This window comes from Pezoporus flaviventris, unplaced genomic scaffold (genome assembly GCF_033815535.1).
Source record: "Pezoporus flaviventris isolate CSIRO_AGI_PZ_B2104156 unplaced genomic scaffold, CSIRO_AGI_Pfla_v1 ptg000029l, whole genome shotgun sequence".
Lineage (NCBI taxonomy): Eukaryota > Metazoa > Chordata > Aves > Psittaciformes > Psittacidae > Pezoporus > Pezoporus flaviventris.
The window spans coordinates 9763646-9788392 of record NW_026892577.1 but is presented as its reverse complement, the minus strand read 5'-3'; the positions used below and the strand labels follow the sequence as shown (position 1 = coordinate 9788392).

At 44.9% G+C, this 24747-nt stretch overlaps 1 protein-coding gene across 4 annotated transcripts in view; it reads left to right on the top strand.

The window, feature by feature from the left end:
* The window catches only part of NEURL1 (neuralized E3 ubiquitin protein ligase 1), a 159307-nt gene extending 144836 nt beyond the window's left edge, over positions 1-14471 (top strand). For all 4 annotated transcript variants that reach the window (XM_061458837.1, XM_061458840.1, XM_061458839.1 and 1 more), the window contains 2 exons: positions 10149-10268; positions 11602-14471. In XM_061458837.1, coding sequence (XP_061314821.1) covers positions 10149-10268; positions 11602-11843 — 362 coding nt within the window. In that variant the 3' untranslated portion in view covers positions 11844-14471. The remainder of the gene's footprint in view (positions 1-10148; positions 10269-11601) is intronic.
* The last annotated feature ends 10276 nt before the right edge of the window (positions 14472-24747 follow it).

The following is a 24747-nucleotide window of genomic DNA, read 5'->3' as shown; positions in this document are numbered from 1 at the left end:
ACTGCTGTTGATCCCATTGCAGGCAGGACTCTTGCTGGTGTAAGCCTGTGTGCAGCCCTCTGTGTTGCAATAGGACCCTTATCTTGAGCAACCAGCTGAAAAGAGTTGCAATTTCATGGGTGAACACAGTAGTGTTTTGGGTGACGTAGAGCAAAGGTTTACCAGGAGAAACCACTTTCCATCATTCTGTGAAGTTCATCGTATTGCCATTTGGTTTTCATAGAATCCTGGAATCATTGAATTGTTGGGGTTGGAAAGGACCTTAAAATCATCTAGTTCCAATCCCCCTGCCCTTGACTTTAGCTCCATCCCAGGTGAGTCACCAGCTGTTCCTGCATTGTTAGTGATTCACAAGCCATAGCTTAGCCTTGAAGACTGCCCTCTTCTTTTTAATCAGGATTATTTCTCTATGTCCCAGGACTTCTCCTTATCTTGCTGATACTGTTCCTGCAACTACTGTCTCCAGATTATCTCCAAGGGAGCCTCTCCTGTTTTCTCTGGTCTCTGCTGTGGCACTTGTCTGACCCAATCCTCCTAAGAATCTATAGGGCTTTTTGGGAGCTGATCCCATCTTACCTCTTCTCTTCCCTGGCTTTTGCCCATTCCTATGTAAACAGTTTTCTTAGCCTGTGGTTGCCCTTGGCCGTCGCAGGACTCCAGCCATACCCATTTGGGAACTTGGTCCTTCTCCACCTTGGTTCATTCCAGTGATGTAGAAAGTGTCGAGTTAAACACAGCACATGAGAAGCCTGATAAGCAAATATAACATTGACGCACAGAAATGCATGTAATGAATTTCTTCCTTTAACATGCATTCAATTAGAGGTACCCCAGAGTTTTATTGTCTGTGTGTTTTTTTTTAATATAAATTATTAGTATTTAATTTAATTTAATTTTATTTAATTTTATTTTATTTTGGAAACATTTCCCACTTCTATGGGAAATGGCCTCATTAAGCTGATTGGGATCTAGCAGGCCTGTGTTGTGCAGCACTTAACTGCCTGGAGTTCCTATGCACTGCAGGGTATATGATATTTTATGGTGTTAGAGACTAGGGGGGGAGGAAGAGAGTTAATATTCGGTGCCTCTTGGAAAGAAATCCACTTGCATTAATTGATGCCTCTTTATAAACCTTCCTATCATGCATGGTTTTATCTTTCATTCCAAGTGATGTACACACTACTGATGTTAAGTTGTAAGAACTGCACAAAAGCATTACAGTGTTTGTAACTTCTGGGTCTGATTCTAGCGCTGCGCATGGTTCTCCATTCACATCCATTTTATATCCATTGTTTCAAAGGAGAATTAGCCCAAAAAGAAGCTGTTGTGTTAGGGCAAGTTGCTTTATAACTTGTGCCTTGGAAAACTCCACAGTTACAGAGTTGGATGCAATCAAATGCTTGTCCTTTAGGATCAGTGTCAGCATTAATACCTGCTAATGGCACCTTTGAACCATCTCACTAAAGATCTCTTCACACCTGACACATAATTAACCCACGCTTGCCACAGGTAAGTCAGTGAGCATTAGCCTGTGTACTGAGGTATCAGCTGAGTAAAGGCTGGGTAAAGCAAGCAGATCTTTCAACAACAGTCACAGGGCTTGCAAATGTCGCATCCTCTGCATGCTTTCCTCCACAAAAGCAGAAATGATTGTCATTACTAGGATAATAAACTATCCCTGCCTGCAGTACGATGTTCATAGCAAGTGACGTATAGATCTCCCTCATCTCATAATGCCTTTGCCTGCCTATAGTGAATATACAGGATATATACCAGCCTGTTTGAACTGCAGCTTGTCTGTCAGGACAGATAAAATCTGCCTATTCGTTGAACTACCACTGGCACAAGTTAGTTATTCTGGCTACCATGAAAGTCACATAGCAGACTAAGCACTTTCTTTTCCTTCTTTATCAGGTGCTTTTTCATCCAGCAGAGTGTCCCACAGAAATTCAGAGCAGTGCTGGCAAAGGAAAGTGAAACTATTTGTTTCCTGTATACATCTACCATGCTATGTATGCATGTCCCTCCTGCTGAAGCACAGAGCTGGGAGGTGCTGGGTTAGGCAGTGATTTTCCTTTTGCTCACAGAATTACTTTTGCTGTTGTGTGCCAAATACTCTGGCCTTTTTGAGGTGGATCTGGAAAGGTGCTGCTTATGAGCAGGAACATATTTGGTCAGGGTAATTAATACCCGTGATCTTTTAGAGGGCTTTTTGTTTTGTTTGTCTTAAGATGAAAGCTCCAACTCTCATTTTTCATGTGATTCGGCTACTTAATTCAGGCTGCTTCTTTCTTTTTTTACCTCTTACTGGTATAAGCATCTGTCTGGGTGCTCTGTTGGTCTAGTATTTCTCAGGTTGAGAGGTGAAGCCCCAGTAGAGGCTCCTTCACTTCAGTTCAGCTAGACGTTCATTGCATGGTGTGCATGCCCTCAGGTGTTTGCAGGATGAGGTGCTGAGTAACCACTGAACTTTAACTGTCAGGTCAGGAAAGATGACCTCTGAGTTTGCTGTGTGCTCTTTGCTTTCAATCAGCGCACTGGGCGTGGGCTGTGAGAGCTGCTGAATCAAAAACCTCGGTAGTGTTTGGAGCTTTCATCTTCACCTGCTTTGCTGGAGCGTGCATGACTGCAAGAGGGTAATCAGTATGCTGGTCCCTTGCTGCCCTTCTGGACACAGCAGACAGCAAGGCACCAGTGGATCCATAAAGTACACTCCTTTTCTGATTCACACTGCAGTCTCAGCTGTTGTTCTCCATGTGGTTTGGATCTTTTATTTCCCTGAGCAGGGGTTTTCTGACGCCCATCTGCAAATACAGGCCTTATGGTTTTGCATGCAATATCTGCCAGGCTGCTTTTTGACCTATATTTCTGGACATTTCTGTAGCATAATGCAAAATCTTTTATGTTTTCATGGGCTTGTAAAGAACAAAATGTAATATTGTTCTATTCAGAACAGTTTTAAAATCCTCCAGGAAATACTCGGATGCAAAAAACCCCATGGATCATCAACTGATGTCAGTCACCTGGGGGGCAGAGATGAGCTGCAGCACAGAGGCCAGGCTCTGAGAGCATGGTTGGCCAAAAACTATTGTGCCCAAGGGAAAGAAGCTCTGGTTTCTGGTCAATGGAGTATTGTTGCCATCACCGTGGGAACATAACAAATGGCTGTGCAAAGCATTCAGGAATGATGGATATGCTTACATCCTTCCCTAACATTATTGTTGATCTACATATGCCCAGTCAGTAACAGGTGCTTTGTTCCTTTGTTTTAGGATGATGGATTCAAAAATCCCTGTTGGGCAAGACATGAGTGGCCCTGGGGGACAGAATAGCTCTTCTGCAGCCTTCACTGAAGGCAAAAAAAGTGTGGTAATGTGCAGAAGTGGCTGCTCTGCGGAGTAGAAAGCATGCTGTGGGGAGGGCTGTCATTTTAGCATTGAGACTATCTTGCTGTTTGGTATTTGCAGCTCCCTCTACATCTGGTGTTGTATTTGCATTAGTGAAAACCAGTTACTGAAATACAAAAAGTGGAAAGATTGAAGTCTTGCAAAGCTTGTCTTCTTAAGATCCACCTTTCAGTCGATCGACCACTGATACAATACCAGATTTCATGTCAAGGGAGAGGTGTTTGTTAGTCTGACATGTGCTTGCGGAACACCCAAAGACAGAAAATTTGTCTTTCTTAGAGAAGATGGGGGAAAGAACCCAGGAGACCTCAGTACCCTGTGTCTTGCCACTAGAACGGAAGGTCAAAAGAATACACATTTCGTGTACTGTTACGGGTTCCCTACTGCATCTTCAGTATGGGCTTTTGCTCTGTAATATGCAGAAGAGCTGTGTAATTCTACTAGTCTGCATTCTCTAAAAGTTAGAAAGATGTCCATAACTTTTGCTAGAATGGGTGGATGAATAGAGGAATAAATGAAGTGGGGAAGTTCTACCCAAGCTACATCAGTGAGCAGAAAAAAAAAAGAAAGACTTATGTAGAAGATTTTTCAGTAAAAACATAGTAAGGACCAAAATTAAGTTCCCGGTCCTACCAGTCTTGCACATGGGTAGTTATCAAGGGTGTTCACATACTAGTGGTTACTATCAAGCCAGAGATCTGTGGTAGATTAGATTAAGCAAAAATATGACTCACAGGGTTAAGTTACTCTAGTGTCCAGTCTTAGCAACATCACGGCCCACGCACACTGCAGGAGCTCGCATGCTATGGGGCAGACTTTCTTAGGCCTTAGTTCACATGAGCTCGGTACCCATGACCGTGCCAGATTTTTGAATGGACCTTGATCCTATTTAGATAACAAAAGCAGTGGGCCTGATATATTGATAGTGTTAAGTGTGAGAATGGATATTGAACAGTTTTTGTGATAAGGGAATTATTTTAGTTGACAGGCTCAAAAATCTGGCTCTTAAAAGGAAATCTAGTTGAGTTCTGAAAGGCAGCTAAACAACTATGAATGTCATTATGACATGTGGCTCTGCCCAGTGCTCATTGGACTGAAATGTATGAGATGAGCACAGCTCTCTTGAGCACCCATAGATATGCCAGTTGAAGGCTGCAGCCAGATTCCAGCAGCTGTACTGATGTTTTCCACTGTGTGCTGGAAGCTATGGCACCTTGCATGGAACAACATCAAAAATCTGTGATTACCATTGGTAATTACCATATCTGTATTAACTGGCCTATTTATGCAGCAAATGTGTTAGAAAAAGAGAAGTGGCTGTCAATGTGCTTCACATGATACTCAGCATAAGGGCAAGTCGGTATGTTGCATAAACCTTAGAAACTATGGCAGAAGGCTCCCATATTTTGTCTTTTAGGTACAATGTTTAGTTAAGATCTGACTATAGTCCTTATGATGGCTATCAGTAAGGAATGGCCATTAAACAGGTGAAGATCAGACTATGTGAACTGTGATCTGGACAGTAATGGTCATTTACTGACAGTGTCATGTAAGCCAGGAAGAGCAAACTTTTAGTTGGATAAGTTCAAAGGAGAAAAAAAGTATAGCTCTGGAGTGGTTATGCATTATTTTCATGATGCTTGTGAAATAGTTATTAAGAGCCTAGACAGGTAATAGCAGAAGGCAAGTGAAACACCTGAGGTGGTGTTTGGCATTGCCAGAAAACATTCTGGGGGCAGAAATAATGATATTTCTTCCTGTTTGCAGCCAACAAAGTCTTGAAAGCAGAGTCTCCAGACTATGCAATACCGCATTTCCACTGCAAAGCAGCAGGCATTTTCAGCCTGCAGAGCACAGTTTCAGTGCTCTGCTGGAAACATTGTGCTTCCAGGCCTTTCAGGTTAAGATCTGATAAGGTGCAAAGGGACTATATAATATTGAATTTAATTATGAGGGGGAAAAGAATGAGAGAAGGAGATGAGATTTAGTAAAATGGATTGAGTCTTGATTTCATCTCCTTATGAACATGAACGCTCCTCCACATGCTGGGACAGTGTGAGGAATACCCTAATAAATCCCAAGAAGTTACTGGGTACCTTTCACTGCCTTATGGATGTTTTTCATAATCTGGCGGAGTTCAGTCTTTTGTCATTATTTGAGTCCCAAGATCAGTCCTGCCCTGCTATCGCCTCTCTTGGGAATAGATACCAGCTTAAGAAATGTGTTATGAACACCTTAAATTGGCAGTTTCCCCAACCTCCAGTGATCCAAAGTCAACAGTAATAAGGAAGCAACATGCTCTTTGGCATTAGTCTACTTTTTTCTCCATCTCAGCTGTGGTTTGAATCTGGGGGTATTGATATACTGCTTGTTAGCAATGGGTTGGGAATAGCTGCAGAACAGGTTTGTGGAAGATACTCTCTGTTCTAGGCTACAGAGATTCCCTGGGGATTTACTTGCATCGTAGCAAATGCCCATAAGCATATTCAGCAGGAAAATTCAGACAGCGTGATGCTTTTCCCACCTGGTTTTGTTGTAGTGGTTGTTTTCCAGTTCTTCCCCTGGAACCTGCACAGTAATAAGGAGGTCAACATAATCATTTTATTAGAAAAAAGAGATGTAGAAATAATATTTTAAGGTGTCCCTGCCCATGGCAGGGGGTTGGATCTTAAGGTCCTTTCCAACTGAAACCATTCTGTGATTCTATGATTTTTATAAATTAATTAAGGGTGAGAGTTAATAGAAAATTTTCTGTATTTTTAAAGAATATTGAATTTGTATCTGGCCTGATTTCCAATGTAAATCATTCAGCTATACAGCTTTCCCCAGACAGCTGTCCTTAAGAGAGAAGCTTAAAAGTTGGGACAGCCTCAGGAGATATCCCTTGGGAATGGATTGCAATGTTCTGGGAAACCACCCTGTTTGCCACAATAGACACAGAGAGCCAAAAGCATCTTTGACAGCCACAGCTGCTGTATTTTGGTGACAGTTAGGATGTTCTATAAAAGGGCAGTTACGGATACAGATAACTACTCTCATAAAAGAGCTTATGAGAGTAAAGTATCTTTATCCTGGGGTAAAGGTTGAACTTGATGATCTTAAAGGTCTTTTCCAACTTAGTTCTATAAAAATTATAAATGCTGGATGGGATCCCAAGAGACTACCTAACTCACCTTCCCGCTCTTAAATAGCTCTGATGATGGAGGTGCCATGGTTTCTCTAGGAAGTCTGACTGCTTTACAGTGCTTCACTATCTATACAAAATCTAATCTGAATACCTTAGGAGTCTGAACCCATGATTCTTGTCTTATCCAGAGCTTCCATGAAGAAGAGACTGTTTCTTCTCTCCTTTTATCAGCCTGTGAAAAATGTTGCCATCTAAAAATCATAGAATTATACAACATTTTAGGTCAGAAGGGACCCCTGGGAATTACCTAATCCATCCTCCCGCTCAGAGCAGGGCTAACTTCCAAGTTAGCACAACACCATGTACAGCTGAGTTTTGAATATTTCCAGGGACAGAGATACCATAGTCCTCCAGGCTCCTGCTCCAGTCCTTAATCAGCCTTATATGATGCTGGGTTCATGCAACCTTTTCATAACAGGATGGAGTTGTTGATTTATGATCATCTGGTGACCTCCACCAATCTCCAGGCCTTTTTCTGTAGTACAGCTGTTATTTCTAATTGAATAGACTAATTCTCTCTCTTGTATTTGGGTAGCTGATTATCTCTGCTTAAGTCTTTCATTGTGCATTTGATCGTATTGAATACCATCCCATTTATTTCTGATCCTATTTCCAGTTTGGCAAGACCATTTTGGATTACAAACCTTTACAATACTAGCAGCCTTTCCTGGCGTGATGTAGTCTGTACGTTCCATCATAAAGCTCCCTTCTGCTGAAAATACAATACTCTATTTCCTTTTGTGGTCGACATATAGGTTCATTTATTTGCACCTCTCCCAGAGCAATGACAGAAGTGCAGAGAAAAAGTCAATCTGCACTAGATTTTGCTAACAACTGGACTTTGCAAAGTTAAAACAGCAAATGGAATTGATTCAAATCTATTTAAAGGTGATTCCAGTATGTTCAGCGTGTTTGAGATCAAGCATGAGACAAGTTAGCAGCAAAGGCAATTTATCTGGGGGCTTTAGAGGAAGGAAGAATGTTTAAATTGATTTATTTAGAATTATTTAATTTTTTTAACTTGTGGTTTGAAAGCTAGCTCTTGGTAGGAGCTCTGTGCACACAATGAGCATGTTTGGCCTTGAGCACATGTATCTGGTTTTAGTTAAACCAAGCTGGCCACACTCATTCCACCCTGCACATGATCTCATTCCATGCTCCTTGTCATGGTATCTGCACACCATCCAGCAATATATTAACAGCGTGAGTAACGTGTCTTATGTTGATTATTCTGTCACCAAGGGAGAAGTGAGTCTTGTCTGGTAGGGAACTCATTGTTTTGAACAAAGCTCTATACTTACGCTGGAGAAAAGTCAAGAGCTGAGCCTTGTGTTAAGAGAAAGAACTGGGAAGGTGTGTGCTGGCCCTTGGGTCTTTGGTAAGGCCATTTTGGGATTCAGACCAGCTACAACCAGAAGATTGTGGTTCCTACACTGGTGAGCTCTCCTCGCACTGTGGAAAGGATGTTTTCAGTGCTGCCAGCATGATCAATTCATACTCTGTGACAACTGGGGAACCTCCAAATTCTCCTGTTAGTCCAAGAAGGAAAATACTCCTAATAGTCTTTATTTTACACTGAAGGAAATGACCAGGTTGGTGTTACAAATGCAATGTGCTGCGTGTCAGCCGAATGGAAGAAATGGCTCCAGGCTGCAGGGAGGAGAGGGAAGGCTTGAAAAACTTGTTCAGCCTCTCAGTGTTCATATTTGCTCTGTGTGGAGGGAACGAGCTGAAATCCATGCCCCTGCTGGTCTTGTTTACAGTGTGTGCTACCCACAGGGCAAGTTTTCTGCTACGGTCATCTGTCAGATTGGAAGGGAAGGGCCATAGCTAGTGGTTGTCATTAGAGACTGCATCATTCTTTTTGCATATTGACTGAGCTAAACTCCAGCTTCAGCTCCCATCTGTGTGATAAAGGAGGTGCTTTTCTACAGCACCTCAACTGTGAGAGCCCCAAAGCCCTTTATAGACCAAATCAACTGCAGATTGTGCCTGGGAGCAGTGCTCCTCCTTTGATTTGGGGTAAAACTGAAGGACTGAAGGCTGAAGCTGATTGCTCTTTCTCCCATATGCAGTCCTCAGAACAGATTTTTGACCTAAACATGCTCCCTCCCCCGCCATGCTACACTTAACTGCTCTGTCTTAATCTGATAATTTTTAGGGCAGGAGAATCCGGCATTGGTTCCTGCTGTGCTTGTGCTTTGTTTGCACAATTCACATTTGGCTGTCGGAGTCCCTGCCTCCCAGGTTCCGTCTTCTTTGGCTCAGTAGCAGCTACATCCCTGCAAATAGGAACTAAAGGACCATGGGGATTTCCTGGCCTCCTGCTGCTGCTTTTTCTCTAGAGAGTAGCTTCTGACTCCTCAAGGACACTGCGGATCTAAATCCTCTGTGCCTCTCAGCTCCTTATATGGTGACATGAAGAAGCATTAGCATTTTGGTTCTGATTTGGATTTACCCTGGTTGTCTTCTCAACTGAGAAACTCGAAACTTTAACACTATAGGCAAACCAGTTCTTAACCACCAAGAAACCATACCTTGGTTCATGCATGTGCATGCTGTTGTCTCACCACTGTCTTACTGAAGACTAGACCACATCGCTAACAATGAAATTCCCCTACAAAACCTTTGCAACAGCTGGCTTGAAGCATTTATTTTTTTCCCCTTCTGGAAGGGGTTTAAAGATACTTGTTTTTATAACAGCAGAAGAAAGAGGCTGAGCTGGAGGGAGGGTGCCAAGCAGGCTGTGGGGCAGAACTGGCTTTTCTGGCAAATAGCACACAAACAAACACAGAGGTGATGGTGGGCAGCAAAAGCAGGAGGTCGTGGAGCTGGGGACACCTAACAGGGACTTCAAGGGGCTCTGCACTCTTGAGCCATCACATCCAGACATGCAGGGAGTGGAGATAATGCTCCTGAATTGGGGGAGACGTATCCTTGTTCATCCCAGAGCTAAATGCATTTTGGTGACTTATCCCCACCTCTGACAGAAGCCACCTACACAAGAGGCAGAGCACTGAGCAGAGCTGTTTTTCTGAGTGAGGAAAACACTTGTGTCTTTGGGAAGGCCTTGACTGACTTGGCATGAATTTGTTGGAGCCTGGAATGATGCAGTTTTGTACTGGGTTAGTGAAGAGTGCTTTGACAGCGTGTTCTTGTGCTGCGGTCCAGCCCACCCTGCTGCAGGCTGTGTCCTCATAATCCTATCACTGGATATAGTGCAGAGGGTGCATATGAGCATGAAACCATAAGGAAAGTAACTGCACTTCATGGCTTGAGACATATTTAAGGGCAGAAACAAAGGGTTATGGTGGCTAAAGGAGCTCCAGCAAGTTTCAGGGGCTGCGGGAGCTTGATGTCTCTTCAGGGCCAGCTGCTAGCATTTAAAAAGGCATATGAGGTTTCTTCTTCTCCTTTATCTCCCCCTCAGATTCCATGCTGATGAGACACAAATCCTGACAAGCACCGAGAGCTGCACCCCCTGCCACACACCCCCGTGCCTTGTCAGCCCCAAGTTTTAACAGTAACCGTAGGTTTCTCTTCTTGTGGTGCAGGTTCCACCATATTAGCAGAGCGGCTGGGACTGTCCACACCAAGCTTGCCTACATCGACACCCAATTCCCCCACCGTCCTCTGCAGCGGTGTCTCTGGCCCCCTCTGCAGCTCTATCAGTGGTAAGTACGATGGGATCCTCCAGTGCCTTTCCTCTGGCTCCCCTGGCCTGCTCTGCCCGGCCTCCCTTCACAGGCTCACTCTTGTCTCTCAGAAGGACTCTAAAACCACAGTGATCAGTAGAGTCTCCTGTCAGCTCCCTTGGGGAGGAAGGGAGAGCCTCTGCGAAGGCTATTTTCAGTCTGCTTTACGTAGAAGCTGCTTAAATGCCTAGACAGCCATATTTCTCCAGCCCTTTTCATCACAAAAGGTCCCCAGGGAGGTAGCAGAGTTTCTGCTGTATGCGTGGCTCTGTGACGCACAGCTCCTTCTGGAGTGCTGTGTGGCAGTGACATGTTGCATGCTAGCTTAGACTGGAGCTATGGGTATGCCTACGGCCCCATGTTCCCGCTCCTCACACCTTCAGTACCCCTCACAGGAAAAGGCACTATTGATATTTCTAATATTCCAGTCAGTTTCGGTGAGATTTACATAAATGCACATGCACTAGAAAATGACAGGCTGTTCTGCAGCACTTTAAAAGCCCCAGGTACTTGCATGATCCCAAGGCAGTGATGGTGGGATATATAACTTACCAAATCCTTGTTGTCCAAACCAAGAGTGGTTTTCATTGAAGGTACCTACCAGTCTCAAGTCTAATAACTGGTAACAGCAAACATTCAGATTTTTAACGGATCTTGGGAGAAAAAAACCCATAAATTTTCTCATTATCTTGCTACTTCATCTGGCCTCATGGTGAAGCCTCGCTACGGGTGTGCCGTGAGCAGAATTACTGCAGCCATTCCTAGCTCTCAAAGCAATGACCCACTCAGAGCTAGATGCTGTCCATGCATGTACCACCCCACTCCTGTCCTGACGGATCTACACGGGGTGAGTTGCAGCCAGGCGTTAATGTTCCCACATCCCTGGATTGGCCCTAGAGATGAAGCACTGCTTGTCTTAGGAGCTGCTGCCACCATGTGCCACCCAGCCTTTCACTCTTCAAAGCAGAAGGCTTGATCCACCCTTCCTGATTTTTCCTCCTTTGTTAATGTTTAGACAGCGGTTTGAAAACATGAAACTGCTCTTTGTTCCTGCTGTGTGGGAACAGCTGTCTCTTGGTTTGCTGTACACGGGCAGCAGATCCCAGCAGATGCCTTTCTGCTGCCCGAGCCTTGGCATGTGAACCAGGGCTCAAGGAATGGGTCAGTAGGTCTCAGGAAGGACCCCTGATCCTGGAGCATCCACTTCTGCTAAAGCATGGTTCCTCCCTCTGTAACCAGCTTCAGGGCAGACGTTACCATGGGATGTCAGGAAGGCTTTTAAGCAGGAGTGACCCTGTTCTTTGTGTTTCAGGCACAGCTCCCAACTCTCCAGTCAGCTTGCCTGAGTCACCCATCTCCCCGTCTGTCTCAGGGCCCTGGGGAGATGAATGTACCATCTGCTACGAGAACATGGTAGACACAGTCATTTACTCCTGTGGACACATGTGTCTCTGCTACTCGTGTGGGCTGAAGCTCAAGAAGATGGCCAACGCTTGCTGCCCCATCTGCAGACGGGCCATCAAAGATATCATCAAAACATACCGCAGCACTTAGAGCAGCAGCAGGTGCTGTGGTGGGGACTAGGCAGGTGGGGAGAAGACTGTGAAACAACACAGGTATTGGTCTCTATTCATCATGCAGGAGATTCAAAAAACATCACCCACCACCACCCTGATCCCCTCTTCCATGGAACACAGATGAGACAAGCTTAGACGCTGCTCTTCTACCCTCCAAGCAAGCCCTGGGGCTGAACTCCAGTGTGTCAGGGAAGCTGCGATGGACCACTCTCCCTTGTGGATTTTAATCTTTATCTCAAAAAAATGGCTGGTGCAGTCACCCCTTTTCTACACCATGCACAGCAGACAGGAGTCTCCAGTGTCAAGCAGGGACAGCAAGTGATAGAAGGTTTAGTGCTACACCTCTCCTTCCAGAGACACTGCACACACAGAGGACAGCTTAGCAGAAGAGGAGAAACAAAACAAACCTGTATTCATGTACAAGCAGCCTGACTATAGGAAACTCCTTAGAAAGGATGGAGTGAAGCAAGCTTTGACCCAGCGAGGGAGGTGCAGTGAGCACATTCACAGCAGAAAGACTGTGGCCAGTGCAGAAGTGGACCCAGTATTTGTGAAGCAACACCTGCCCCAAGTCTGCAGGGAGATGAGCGGCTCCTCAGGGCTGTTCCCAGCTGCTCCCTAGCAGAAGCATTCATGGTGGGTTTGCCAGCCAACATTGACACTGGCCTTGCTTCCTCACAGTGGTATCCAGCCACCTCTTGTTGCCATCCTGTTGCATGACAAGCGGCTCTCGAAGCCCACCACCACTGATCTGTGCGTGGTCTCCACGCAGCACAAGGGACTCAGCAGCATCTCTGATCCCATGGGCCTGCAGCAGAGGGGGATGTCTCCCTCACCTTTCTTCCCCTACCATCCAGACAGCACTTGTGAGGGAGAAAATAAAAGAGAAAAAAAGAAACAAAAACCCCAACCTCACTGGGGAAGAATGTATAAACCCACATGTCTGTGGGTTTTATTTACTGGTAACTTCATCACTGTGCTTCAAGACAAAACCAGCCGGGTAGTACTCAGCCCTTCACAGCCATGGCTGTCCTTATGTGTTAGGAAGAAAGGAAAGAAAAAAAACCCAACCCAGCTTGAGGGCTTTGGTTTGTTTTGGTTGATTTTGATAAATCCCTGTCCCTCCTGCCCCTGTTGGGAACCATGCTGTCCCCATGGTGGGTGCCTGCCATGGCAACCTCATGGCTGCTGGCCCATGAGCCTGGTGTAGCAGGAGCTGCCTATCATCTCCTCTGCCTTCCAGGGCCACGCAGGAGGTAGAGACAGTGTCTGGGCCCTGAGGTGTGACCGAGTTAAGGCAGAGCAGCAGTGGTGTTTGACCATGTTGCCCATAAGGTCAGGCTGGAGAAGGTCATGGAGTTGCACCCCTCCTGCAAAGCCTTTTCCCGTGCTGCAGCATATGGCCACTGATAGGACACTAGGCAACAGTGTGGCATAGGGATAAAAGCATTTAATGTGCATAGACAGTCACTGCAGGATGCCCCAGGCGGGAGGTGGGTAAAGGAGCACTTGCAGAAGCTGCTCACAAGAGCACCTGGAAAAACATATCCTTACTTTGTCCTCTTAAGGAAACTACAAAAGAGGCTGCTGGCTGGAGAGAGCATTGTAGAGCCTTTCTCTAAAGGCATCACCATCCCTGCAGCCTACCACAAGGGTCTGCAGCTACCCCCAGCCCATCCCGGCAGGCAGAACTAACTTGAACACTGATAATCTGGTTACAGGGATTTACATTATTTCTTTGCATACCTCTCATGTACCCCCCTAACCCAGCCCTGCCCTCCAGGCTGCTGTCGAAAGCCCTGGATCATTATGGGTCCTGTGCCCAGATGCCCTCACCGAGGAGTGGGAGGAAGCCTGTTTGGCACAAGTCTGGGGTAGTCACAGCAACCATGCCAGCAGCAGGCATGCAGCCAGCCTCCAGCTTGCCCCAGGACAGAGCCATGACCTGCAGATACAGGGAGCCTGGTTCAGCTGTTATACAAACTCCAGTGCAAAGCTTTCAGGGAGAAGGAAGCGAAGGAGTGGGAAGGAGTTGATGAAATAGTGGATGTGGGGAAACGTGCAATAAGCATCCTCCCAAGCCTTCCCCACAACAGTGGGACCCATTCCCCTCCACGCAGGGCAAGCCAAGGGGTACATTTTATTTTTGAAGGAACTCCATCCATGAGTACCAGTGCAGTGGTGTGAATTCCCTTTTCAACTTTTGAATCCAGAGTGTTTTAATATATAACTGTGTTTGTTTTACTGTGGACCAAACTCTAGGAGTTAGCAGAAGCTGAAAACTCCCCCAGCATCCGAGCTAAAAAAATTGGGGTTAAGTCCTGCTCCTGGCATCAGCTGGCCTCTGGTTGTGAGCAGGGAGGAAGAGAGCAAGGCTCTCTCTGTGGAGACAAAAATAACAACAGCAAAAGCAGTAACAACAATTCTAACCTTTTGTTTTGTTTGACTGGTGTAGGTTCCCATGTACCTCCGTGTTCTTGTGTCATTTGCATTTCATTGCTTTACTTTAAGATGTTTTGTGTTCTGTTTAAAGAGAAGAATAACTCATTGTGCAAAATTGGATAACTGTGATTGTGAATAAAGTTGATTTAGGTATCCTGCAGCAGCATGGTGACTGAGTGTTTACCACTTCCACAAGCGTGGCAAAACATGATGGGCAGTGCAGCTGTGAGAGGCTGAAGTAAGAGCAACAGTGGCATGAGGGCCTCTTCCTTGGGCAGAGCTGGGAGGAGAGAGCTCAGGCAGTGCCAAAGGGACCCGAAGGGGGTTTGAATTCTCCAGAGTGATGTCAGTTTCCCCCAAACCTAACAGCATTGCTGCTGCAGGATGTGCTCAGGAGCACTCTTACAACAGCCATGCGAGATTTCCCAGCTTTTTCCACTACCATCCTGAGCAGTTCTTAGCTGTTGGGACAGGGCAAGTTTGCGCCCAGCTCCTGTTTTCCTAGGGACATGAGGTTCTCTGGTGGGTCTGGAAAGCCCTCTCTGGCCACAGCCTCCTTGTCCTTTCAGTAGCAAGGGGTAGAGCTGCAAACAGAGACTGCCCCTGCAAAATGGGGCACTGACCTGCCAGATGGGCTGAGCGCAAGCACTGCCACAGATTAGGAAAGGCCAATGCTCTGAGCCAAACCCAGGTCCTACCCTGGCATTAGCAAGAGGGACCAAGGCAACATCACAGGGACCCTGTGGTTCCCTTTGACAACCCCAGCTTGTTCATTCCCTCCTGTAGCCACCACGTGCAATAGCCCCAACGAGCTTTGCATCCTCTTCTGCTGAGCACGCTGGAGTCACCCTGCCCTGCCTTTCCCTTACCTTCCTCGGCCATCACCTTCACATCACCAAATCCAAAGCAGATCTGCAATTCTACCATCGCTCCCAACCTGTTCTCCACCAAGACCAACCATGGCGCGGCACAGACCTGTCCCGACGACAAGGCATCCCTTCACCGCAGCCTTCCCGTTCTGTTTCAGACAGGGACAGCCTGCGGACCGCGCTGGCGGGGGAGAGGGATGCTCTGAAAAGGATCCAGGAGCAGCAGAGCTAGTCCAGCATCGCCACCTGGCGCTCGGCTCCCGGCACGGCACACAGCCTCTCTTGCTGGGCGTCTGTCCCTTTTCTCTCCCTCCCCGGGTTTATTTTACTCCTTTTCACAAATACTACAAATACATATAAGTAGGACCAGAAATATTTAGCCTGAGTGCAGCATAACTTTGGAGAATGGCTCTTGAAGAAAAATGGGGAATGAAAGCAGCAGCTAGCAGTGGTTACAACATGTAAGGGGATACATCAGTACATGGTGATTGTTATCAGTCAGGAAAAACCCTTTCAACCCTAAGCTGGCTCACTATACACACAGAGGAAAGAGGGGGCTTAGTTCCCAGGCACACTTGTCACTAAGTTTGTGCCTTAAAACATCCAGGACTGTGCGCTGCCTCAGATCTAATTCTTGGCATCATTCAGAGACAGGAATGACCTTCAGGTACCACCCTATGCATGACCTACCCTGTGCATTCCTACATGCCAGCACGGAGGAACATCTCATAGGTGCTGTTCGCAAATGCTGTGCCTCCAGTGAGAGCTAGCTCATCTCAGGGCCTGGGTGGGACTCATTTCTCCACAGCATGCTTGCGAAGTGCTACAGCCCATGGTGAAGGCATAGCCCCAAGCTAAAATGAGGGATACACTCCTGGGAGGTCATTCTCTGCTGCAGAAACAAAAAGCTGAGGAGGGCCAACCCACCTCTGCAGTCCTGCTTTTGAAGGTGGCAGCCTGGCACTAAGCATGACCCCTTTTACCTACAGATCTGTTAACAGACAATGAGCAAGTGAACAACACTTCAATAGAGGGTTCTCACAGTTGAGTTGGGAACTGAAGTGCTAGAAAACAACCTCATTTTCTCTCTACTATTACACCCCCTATTACAACCCACTCCCCCGTTACATCCATGTTCAAGCATAGCCTGCTCTGCAGCCTGACTACAAGGGTGTTAAGGGCTCATTCTAACTTGCAGAGCAACTGTCTTATCACGGAACCAAAAGGCCACTCCTGTAAAAGGATGCTTTCCTTCTTATTTTGCATCTCATGCCACATCCCTCTCCAAAAAACCTCCTGTCAAAGTGCTGTAAACCTTAAGACCTTACTCAACAAAAAGGTCTTCATGACTGAGGGCAGAGGTGAGCCATCCATAAAACTTTGTGGACTAGAAAAGAGACAAAAAATACAGCATACAGTAACAACTCAGGACCAGGGACAAGAGAAACTCCTTTACCTATTTAAGCCTAAGCTGAATTTTGCAATTGCATGTAAACATAAGTTGTAAGTTATTCTGGGAAGGCTAAATTCAGTGGTTTGACAAACACAAGTGGAATTATAACAGTACTGCAAAACTGAAAAAGAACTCCCACCCCAAAATAAACCAAGTGGATCACAATTAAAAAGGTCAAAAATTTATTTTTCCTTAGGGCATAAGAGGCAATGTAAACAAAATACCAACAAACAAACAAAAATCACAAGTCAATTCTTACAGTCTGCAAGCATTTGAAGATACGAGTACCCTTTTTCCACCTCCCCCCAGAACACTGCAAGCCTGCTCAAATGTTAACAGTTCTGGACCATGAAGGTCCATTGAGTTTTGACGTATCTGAAGTCGGGCACTAGATTTCTCATGTAAGAAGGACACTGCATCTGTTTCATCAAACACTGTCAAAAAAAAAGAAGTCCAACAAAATATAAATATTACAAAGATCAGATTTAGCACCACCTTTGGTCCAAGCAAGCAATGAATTGGGAGATGACAGGTACAGTCTGTTTAGCAAGTCCTTTCTGCCTGAGTCTTTGAAAACGTTAGAGGTTCACATTGCAAGAACTTGTAACAACTCTGAGAAAACGGCCCTCAAACTCTGGCAGTCCCTTACAAGTTCCCCAGGTCCTGTGGAGAGGAAAGGATCATCACTGTGCAGCAGCGCACAGTGCCAGCCAACATCACTCAAAGCGCTTGTCAAGCTGAGCTTGGCCCTGTGGTACACAGCAAACACTGTGCCAAGGGTCTGATCCTGCTTTGGCCTGGTAGACTTCGGGCATGGCTGAGGAACAGGAAGAGCAGTGACAGTGTGCATCCTGAATTCCCCTTTCCACTAGGATTTGCCATCCTCCAAAACCCCGCAGACTGCAGCAGGGTATATGACGGCAGATGCCTCGAAGGAGCTGAAGTTGCCTAAACCCAAGTTATTTCAGCATATCTAGAACATGCAAATTAAGAGCTCTTTTATTGAGCATAGTTTTACTCTAGGCCCTTTTTAGGCTCATCTTTTCCCCATATAGACATGCCCATCACAAATGCAGAGAGGTGTCACTACCTAGCTGCTGTGCCACAGCACCAACGTGAGCCAGGAGAGCCGTAAGGATAAGTGACAATCCTTAGCTGCTGTGCCACAGCACCAATGTGAGCCAGGAGAGCCGTAAGGATAAGTGACAATCCTGGCAGAAAAATGAAATTCATAAAGCACCTAGCAATATTTTACATTTCTTGCAACTCCCTCCTCTACAAGTGACCAGAACTCAATTTGTCTTTTCTTTTCCTCCAGAAGTTTAGAAGTTTTTGAGAAGTTGTAATTAACCATTATTAAATGCTGTTCAATTCTGAGATAACACCAGCTCTAATAAACACCTAAAGAGAAATGCAGAGATCTGCTTTCAGGCACAGTTTTTGCTCTTCATGTTCACATGCACAGTTGCCCAAGACAATGTGAGTTTCTCATTGTGCTGAGACACCCGTGCAGAGTTTTCACCTTTACAGGCACAGACATGATAAAGAGCAAGCATTTGGGCATGGTATCCAGCTGTTCAGCAGTCATGGAGAAGAGGGCAGCCCCTGTGTGCAGGCAGCCCTTGTCCCACACAGGGCAGCAAAACCCTGACCCAGACACCCACACCGGTGACATGAGCAGACACAGGTTGATCTGGTGATATTCCACCCCCCATTTACCGCACTTGGTCTGCAACATAACCATGAGGACAGCTCTGAAACCAGTTCTGGACTGGACACTAAAGTCAAGTAAGCCTGCATGTCTGGATTAGGAGGAACCTAATGCTTCATGCAACTGTTTCAACCCCACTACTGTCATATCCAAAGCAAACGAAAACAATGTGCTATGTTAACTCCACTAATTCTCACTGATGATATATATGATAGAGATGCACTTCTATTGTCCCAGTCACAGAACGAGGCCCACAGTACTGTATGTGTCAGAAAAATCATCACAGGTCCCCACATGATCTGTGCTAAAGCCTGAGGGATGTTTCTACAGGGTCACTTGGCAAGTAGGAGAGCTCTGTTCTCCCCACTGATTATGCATCTTTAGTGTTGGCCCACAGAGAAGTCACTTATCTTTGTTACCTAGTACTCTACTCTGCATCACATCTACCATTTTACATGCAGACTCAGGGACCAATCATAAAAAGGTCTTCTGTTTTCTGCCAGTTCAAACCGACTGGGGCATCTGACCCCTCATTAACAACAACTCTCATCATCAATGGCAAAAGGGACTGTTAAGTGCAAAAAAAAAGTCATTTTTCTGGGTTTCAGTTTTACTGGGACGCCTGTGAAAGGCAAAATCACACGATTTCCTTTTCTAGGAAAGCATCTCAGAGACCCAAGCACATCTGGACCCTTGCAGCTGCTCACTGTACAGTTTCATTAAACAAAAACTGGACAACGCATGAGGCTGCAGTTACAATTTCTGTCTCTAGCTCACATTTGCTATAGGTATATTAAGGACTGATGCTGTGAATTTCAGAATACCTGTCAGCTCTGAGAAAATCAGTACTTTGCCAAAAGCTCTAACATTTGCAGGATGAACAATATTTGCTCCGCTACCTTCAGAGGAGCGGGATCAGAGGCCACAACAAAATATGGTCCAAAGCTGTTACTACCAAAAAAAAAGGGTTTCCCCAGACTTATTTTCTTCCTCTCTTGGCTTAACTTGCAACCCAAACCAAACTGAATGGACTCCCGCCCATAAACTTTCTTAAAGAGAACAAAAAGAACAAAAAGGAAAGCTCTCAGTTATTCCTTCTCACATATACTGCCACAGAAACCACACCAACTTCTAAGCTTTTCCCCACACAGAACAGACAGAATGGCTCCCATGTTAAAAATTAACCAACCAAACAAAAAGACGACAAAAAAGTGTCACCAACCTGACCACTCACACAAAAACCAGCCACACGTTTCTCTATCTCTGGTCACCGACATACTCTCCCAAGCTCCCACCAGGTACATTCCCACCACCTAACCACTAGAAAATGGACTGCTACACCAACACAGAAATGACAACAGCATCTAATATTCAAGGTCACATTAAGAACATCAACCGCCTGGGAAACCCACTGCAAAACCTCACTTGGACCAGGCCTAGACCAATTATTTATCAGTTACAAATTTGGCACAGCAAAACCTGTAGGAGTTTCCAGTCCAGACACATGCAGCTGCTCCATTAACAGAGGGGAGCACAACTGCTTGAACAGACTTCAGCCTTCATTCAACAACAGGTTTAAGCTCTTTGTAATTGACTACCCAGCAGTTCCAGAGACAATCTGGGCTAATTAACAGCTCTGGAAACAGCTACAGATGTAAAGATCCAGCTGAGCTGCTTTCAGCACCCACCTTGAGTTATCTGCATCTGAACTTTAGCCTAAGCAGCAATCAATCAAACTGCTGGCAAGACTTCTCCTGACGTGAAATCCGATATTGAGTCTTAACTGAGGAGGCTCATCAGCTTGATTCTCCCCAAACACTGCAGACAGAGTAAGGAGCACTGCTGTCTGCAATTAAATCTGCAATAAAGGAACAGCACTGATGTAATGTGGTTAGCCAGACAGCAGAAATGCCCCTGCTCCGTACACTGTTGACCCTGCAATACTCAGTTTGGACCCTCAGTACAAAAAAGTCATTGTAATGCTACACACACTTGGCTTTTGCAATACTCCAGGTTTGAACTCATCATGAGTAATGAGCAAGTCTTTTCAGCAAGCCTATTCAGCGGGCTGCAGAGAAATTCCTTGTAGAGACTGGAAACAATTATAACTCCCCACCCCCCAAATCCAAGGCAGGAAATAGTTAAGTCAGCTATTCACTGAAATATTTCATTTTTTAAAAGGTTTCCTTTTAATTCCTTTTCTATTATTTTTTTTCCAGTTTACTAATTGTTACAGGCTAACTTCCAGTGACTGCACTGTTCTCTTCTGACCTGCTCCTAGGGGACAGAAATAAACTGAATCTGGATGTTCAAGGGGATGCAGAGTTAGAACAGAATTTGATGCCCTCCTCCCCCCAGTTTAAACGCCAAGGGTGATAATGGGATTTTGTTTATTTATTACTACTTCCCTGGGGACCCAGAAGCAGTTCAAGAACAAGCTCTTAAACCACAAAAGAACTGTTTGCACAGAGAAAGCTGCCACAGTGCTTATATTTCAGACATCAAAACACAGCATCACTAACACAGCTTTGGTATCTGGAGAAGCCTGAAATAGTTCTTTTAATTTTAAATGTTGTATTTTCAAAATCCTCCTACAGTGCCAAGTGATTCTCTCTCCCCTGTTTTTCTCCTCCACCAAGCAGGGAGCAAGACCGACATGTACCACTGTAACCAAATAACCCTGAGCATCAGGGGGAGATCACCCAACTCAATGTTTTCCCAGAAGTGCCATTAGCACAGGGTTGTTTCACAGAGGGCTAATGCAGGCAGACCTGGAAGAGCAACCCCTGCCTGCTCCACCAGCTGAACCTCAGTGTCTGCAAACTCCCAGGCACACAAACTGCCTCAGTTACAACAAACACATAACCTATGTTTGTCTTCCTTAGGTGGATCATTGGCTTCAGGATACAGATTGTCATAGTACATCATGGAGTGAAAAACTTCAACTTTTCTCACTAATGAAAAAGCCTAACACAGAGCAGTGATGTATTAAACCCATCTATACAGAGAAAGCACCTGCAGTGTCAGACCCAATAATTTATGGCCTTATTAGAAACATATTTTTCTCATATTTTATCTATCTCTCCTCTGCCAATATAGTTACCTCTCATTTATTTCCAAATTATCAACACAATTCCCATAATTATTTTGATTCAGTAACAAACAGGAGTCTCAACTCAGGACAGTAGTGGCTTATGCTGATAAGAACAGGTCTGTAAAAACGCCAGTGTGAAGCTTTAAACCAAATTTATTTATTAAAAAAACAAACACAAAACAAAAAAAATTGCACTCTTCAACTAGAATCAACGCTACCTTGATGCGAGAACAATGAAGAACATTGTTAATGGGACCAGCCCAGCCCTGACATTATAAAATGGGAGAAACCAATTTGTGCTGCCTACGCCAGTCAGGCCCGCAAGCAGTGCAGCACAGCTTTCACTCCAGGAATCGCTGCGGAGCCCCAGCCCTGATGTGAGGGCACCCAATAAAAGAAGATCCCCTCATCATTCCACCCTTGGCAATGCATGCACACCCCACAAAACTGACACCCCAAAGTAGAGTTATGGGTGACTCTTTACAAACATCTGTGCTTTGCTCCAAGTTGGGTCTAACATGGAGGAGGAAAAGCAGCACCATCAACCTACATCCCAACCCAAAGTCAACTGACTGTGGGGGCTTCTGGATCCGCCCTATATACAGTACTTTATTTGAAAGTTACAGACACACAACAGACGTGACTACTGAGCAGCACAGAGGGAGAGAAAGAGAAATGCAAGCACTGTGCAGAGCTAGCAGAGGCCATCAAACAGTTCAAGTGTGCAGACACATTCCTCATGCATCGCTGCATTGGTGGTCCCTGCTTCTACCAAGCAACTACAAGCAAATGAAAATAACATAACTTACACAAACATTTGCTCTCAGACCATCCTACTGGTACTGTTGACATCTATCAAACACTGCGTTTATACACAGCACTTTGCAATGTGGCTAAGTAGCATCTACAGTTGCCAGAGAAGGAGCTGCCGGTGATGGGAAGCCACCAGCAAATAGCAGCAAAGCTCCAGTTGATTTCCAAAAGCTGCAAGACCTGCAGGGAAGTGGATCAAGGCATGAAAGCACCAAGGCTTAGCAGGCCTGTGCACCCTTTGGAGGTGTAGAAACTGAGTGCACGGTGTTTGCTTTTGCTGAGAACGTTCCATGCTGAGTGCCCACAAGGAGCTTTGCTCCTCTGTGGGTCTTCTGTCAGTGTAACTCTACTGATGCTCGTGGAATTCTTGCCAGGTTAGACAAGAGCACGTGAAAGAATTAGAGGTCTCTCTTCAAAACCAAATTCATTTGTAAAGTATTAGAGGTTTTAAAAAAATCATGTAATTGAAACTATTTCAGTACAGCTGCAGAATTCAGTTTTCCTCTTTGCATGCAAAGGTCTCTGGTAATAATGCTTTTTGACAAACTTAAGAACAGCAGGACAAAAATTAAGCAGAAAGCTGAGGTACACCCCCTCTCCAGTGACACGAGCCACAGAAGATGTACTTGCCAGAGCTCAGAGAATCAAATGCTCTGGCTTTCACATTTCTCTTGCATCTTATGAAAACAATCCAGTTTTTCAAAGGTAGTAGATTTTGCTGCTACCTGGAAAGTCACATTATTTCTGACAGATGGAAGTTCTCCTCCCATTCAAATAGAATTTAAGACAAAAGCTCCTTTGAAGAGCAAAGTTTCTGCCCAACTTTATTTTGGACCTGAGTGATCAGCCTTTGCAAGCCAAGGAATATGAAATCAATACCCAAACCAGCTGTGAAATTCTGCAGGTGAGAACTAACCAGATAAAATGGGGACTTTTTGTCTTAGGTTAACAACAGGGAAGGAAAAGAAATAAGGAACTGTAAAAATACTCCCATAGATCTTGCAATAAATACAAGTAACAACACAGTATCAAAACTTGGGACTGCACCAGCAGAATTATTTTCCCTTCTGATGTTACCATTGATTCCAAAATGTAACAGAGGACATAACCAGCAGAGACATACCAGAAGAGAGTATCATGCATGGATGGCATACAGAGTGTTTCAAGCATAGCTCAGAAGTCCTGTATTGATAAAGATGTTAATGCACATTCTATACATAATCCTGGCAACATGCTGCATAATCCTTATACTTTCATTAACAGGTGATGATTTTTCATGGAAAGCAGCCATTCCCACCCCAAACCACCCCAGCTATCCTGTCAGTCCCTACCTACCCAAGGGTCCTATTCTTATCCAGCCATCCCCTCCCTTGCATTTCCCCTTTCCTTAAGAGTGCATGAATAGAGAATTGCAAACTTTTCACACTGCACGTTCCACTCCAAGTCCTGGATGAGGGGCCTGTTTATTCTATGAATATTGCACTTATCCACTCATTGGATTTGTTTTTTTTCCTCAAGAATGCAGAGTATTTGGGAAAAAATAGAAAGATAGTAGGATACAACACAGGAAAATATGAGTTATTAACAAGCTAGCTATGAAGATCTAAAATTAAATAGTACTAGTTCTATTCTGTTAATACTAGTAATATGAAAATAATGAATGCTTTATCAAATTCCCTTGTTTTTCATATAAGATAAAAGCAGTAACTTTCTTTTTAACTGAGGAAAGCAATGAATATATATTACAATAAAATACGATTCATTAAGATCTGAAAGTGATGAAAACAATTATATAATGCCTTCGTCAAACTTGATAGCACTGTAATGGAAGGAGTCTTTGGGGTGCATATCCACAAGGGTAAAATCCATTTTTCAGCCATACCCGTGCAGATGTGAAATTCCATATTTAAAAGTGAGCCAATTTCAATCCTTCATTGTTGTGTGTTTGCTATTACTGTACACACCGATTTAAAGGCTTCCTGTCAACACACCAGTTAAGTATCCTGACACGTGCTCATCATATCTTTCATCTTGAGAAGCGTGGCTTGCAAAGGATGAGCACGTATGACTATACCCACCCACTGCAAAGCATGAGAGAGAAAACTTAACAGAAATTGCCTCCCACAGGGAAGGGCTGCTGACAAAAACTCAGGACTCTTGTGTTCTGAGAGGGTAGATAAGGGAAACCAGGAATTAAACTTTTCAGGCATTATATAAACCTCAATAACGAACTCAGAAGTGCTCATTATTATTAAAGTTGCAGTATACAGCAAGACACAATTTTCACATTCTTAAATTTTTCTTCTCTGGCGTTAGAGTTTGGATTTTCTGCTGGTCCAAATTCAAGACATTTTGGAAAGCACGGAGAGCGGGTGAGAGCAACGCGGTGACAGCAGCCGCCTCTCCCCCCGGAGGAGGGCCCCCTTCAGCTGCAAACGGCTTTGCCCAAGCCCTGCAGAGCTCTTCTTCTTAACAATCTGGTTCAAGAATAAACCGAAA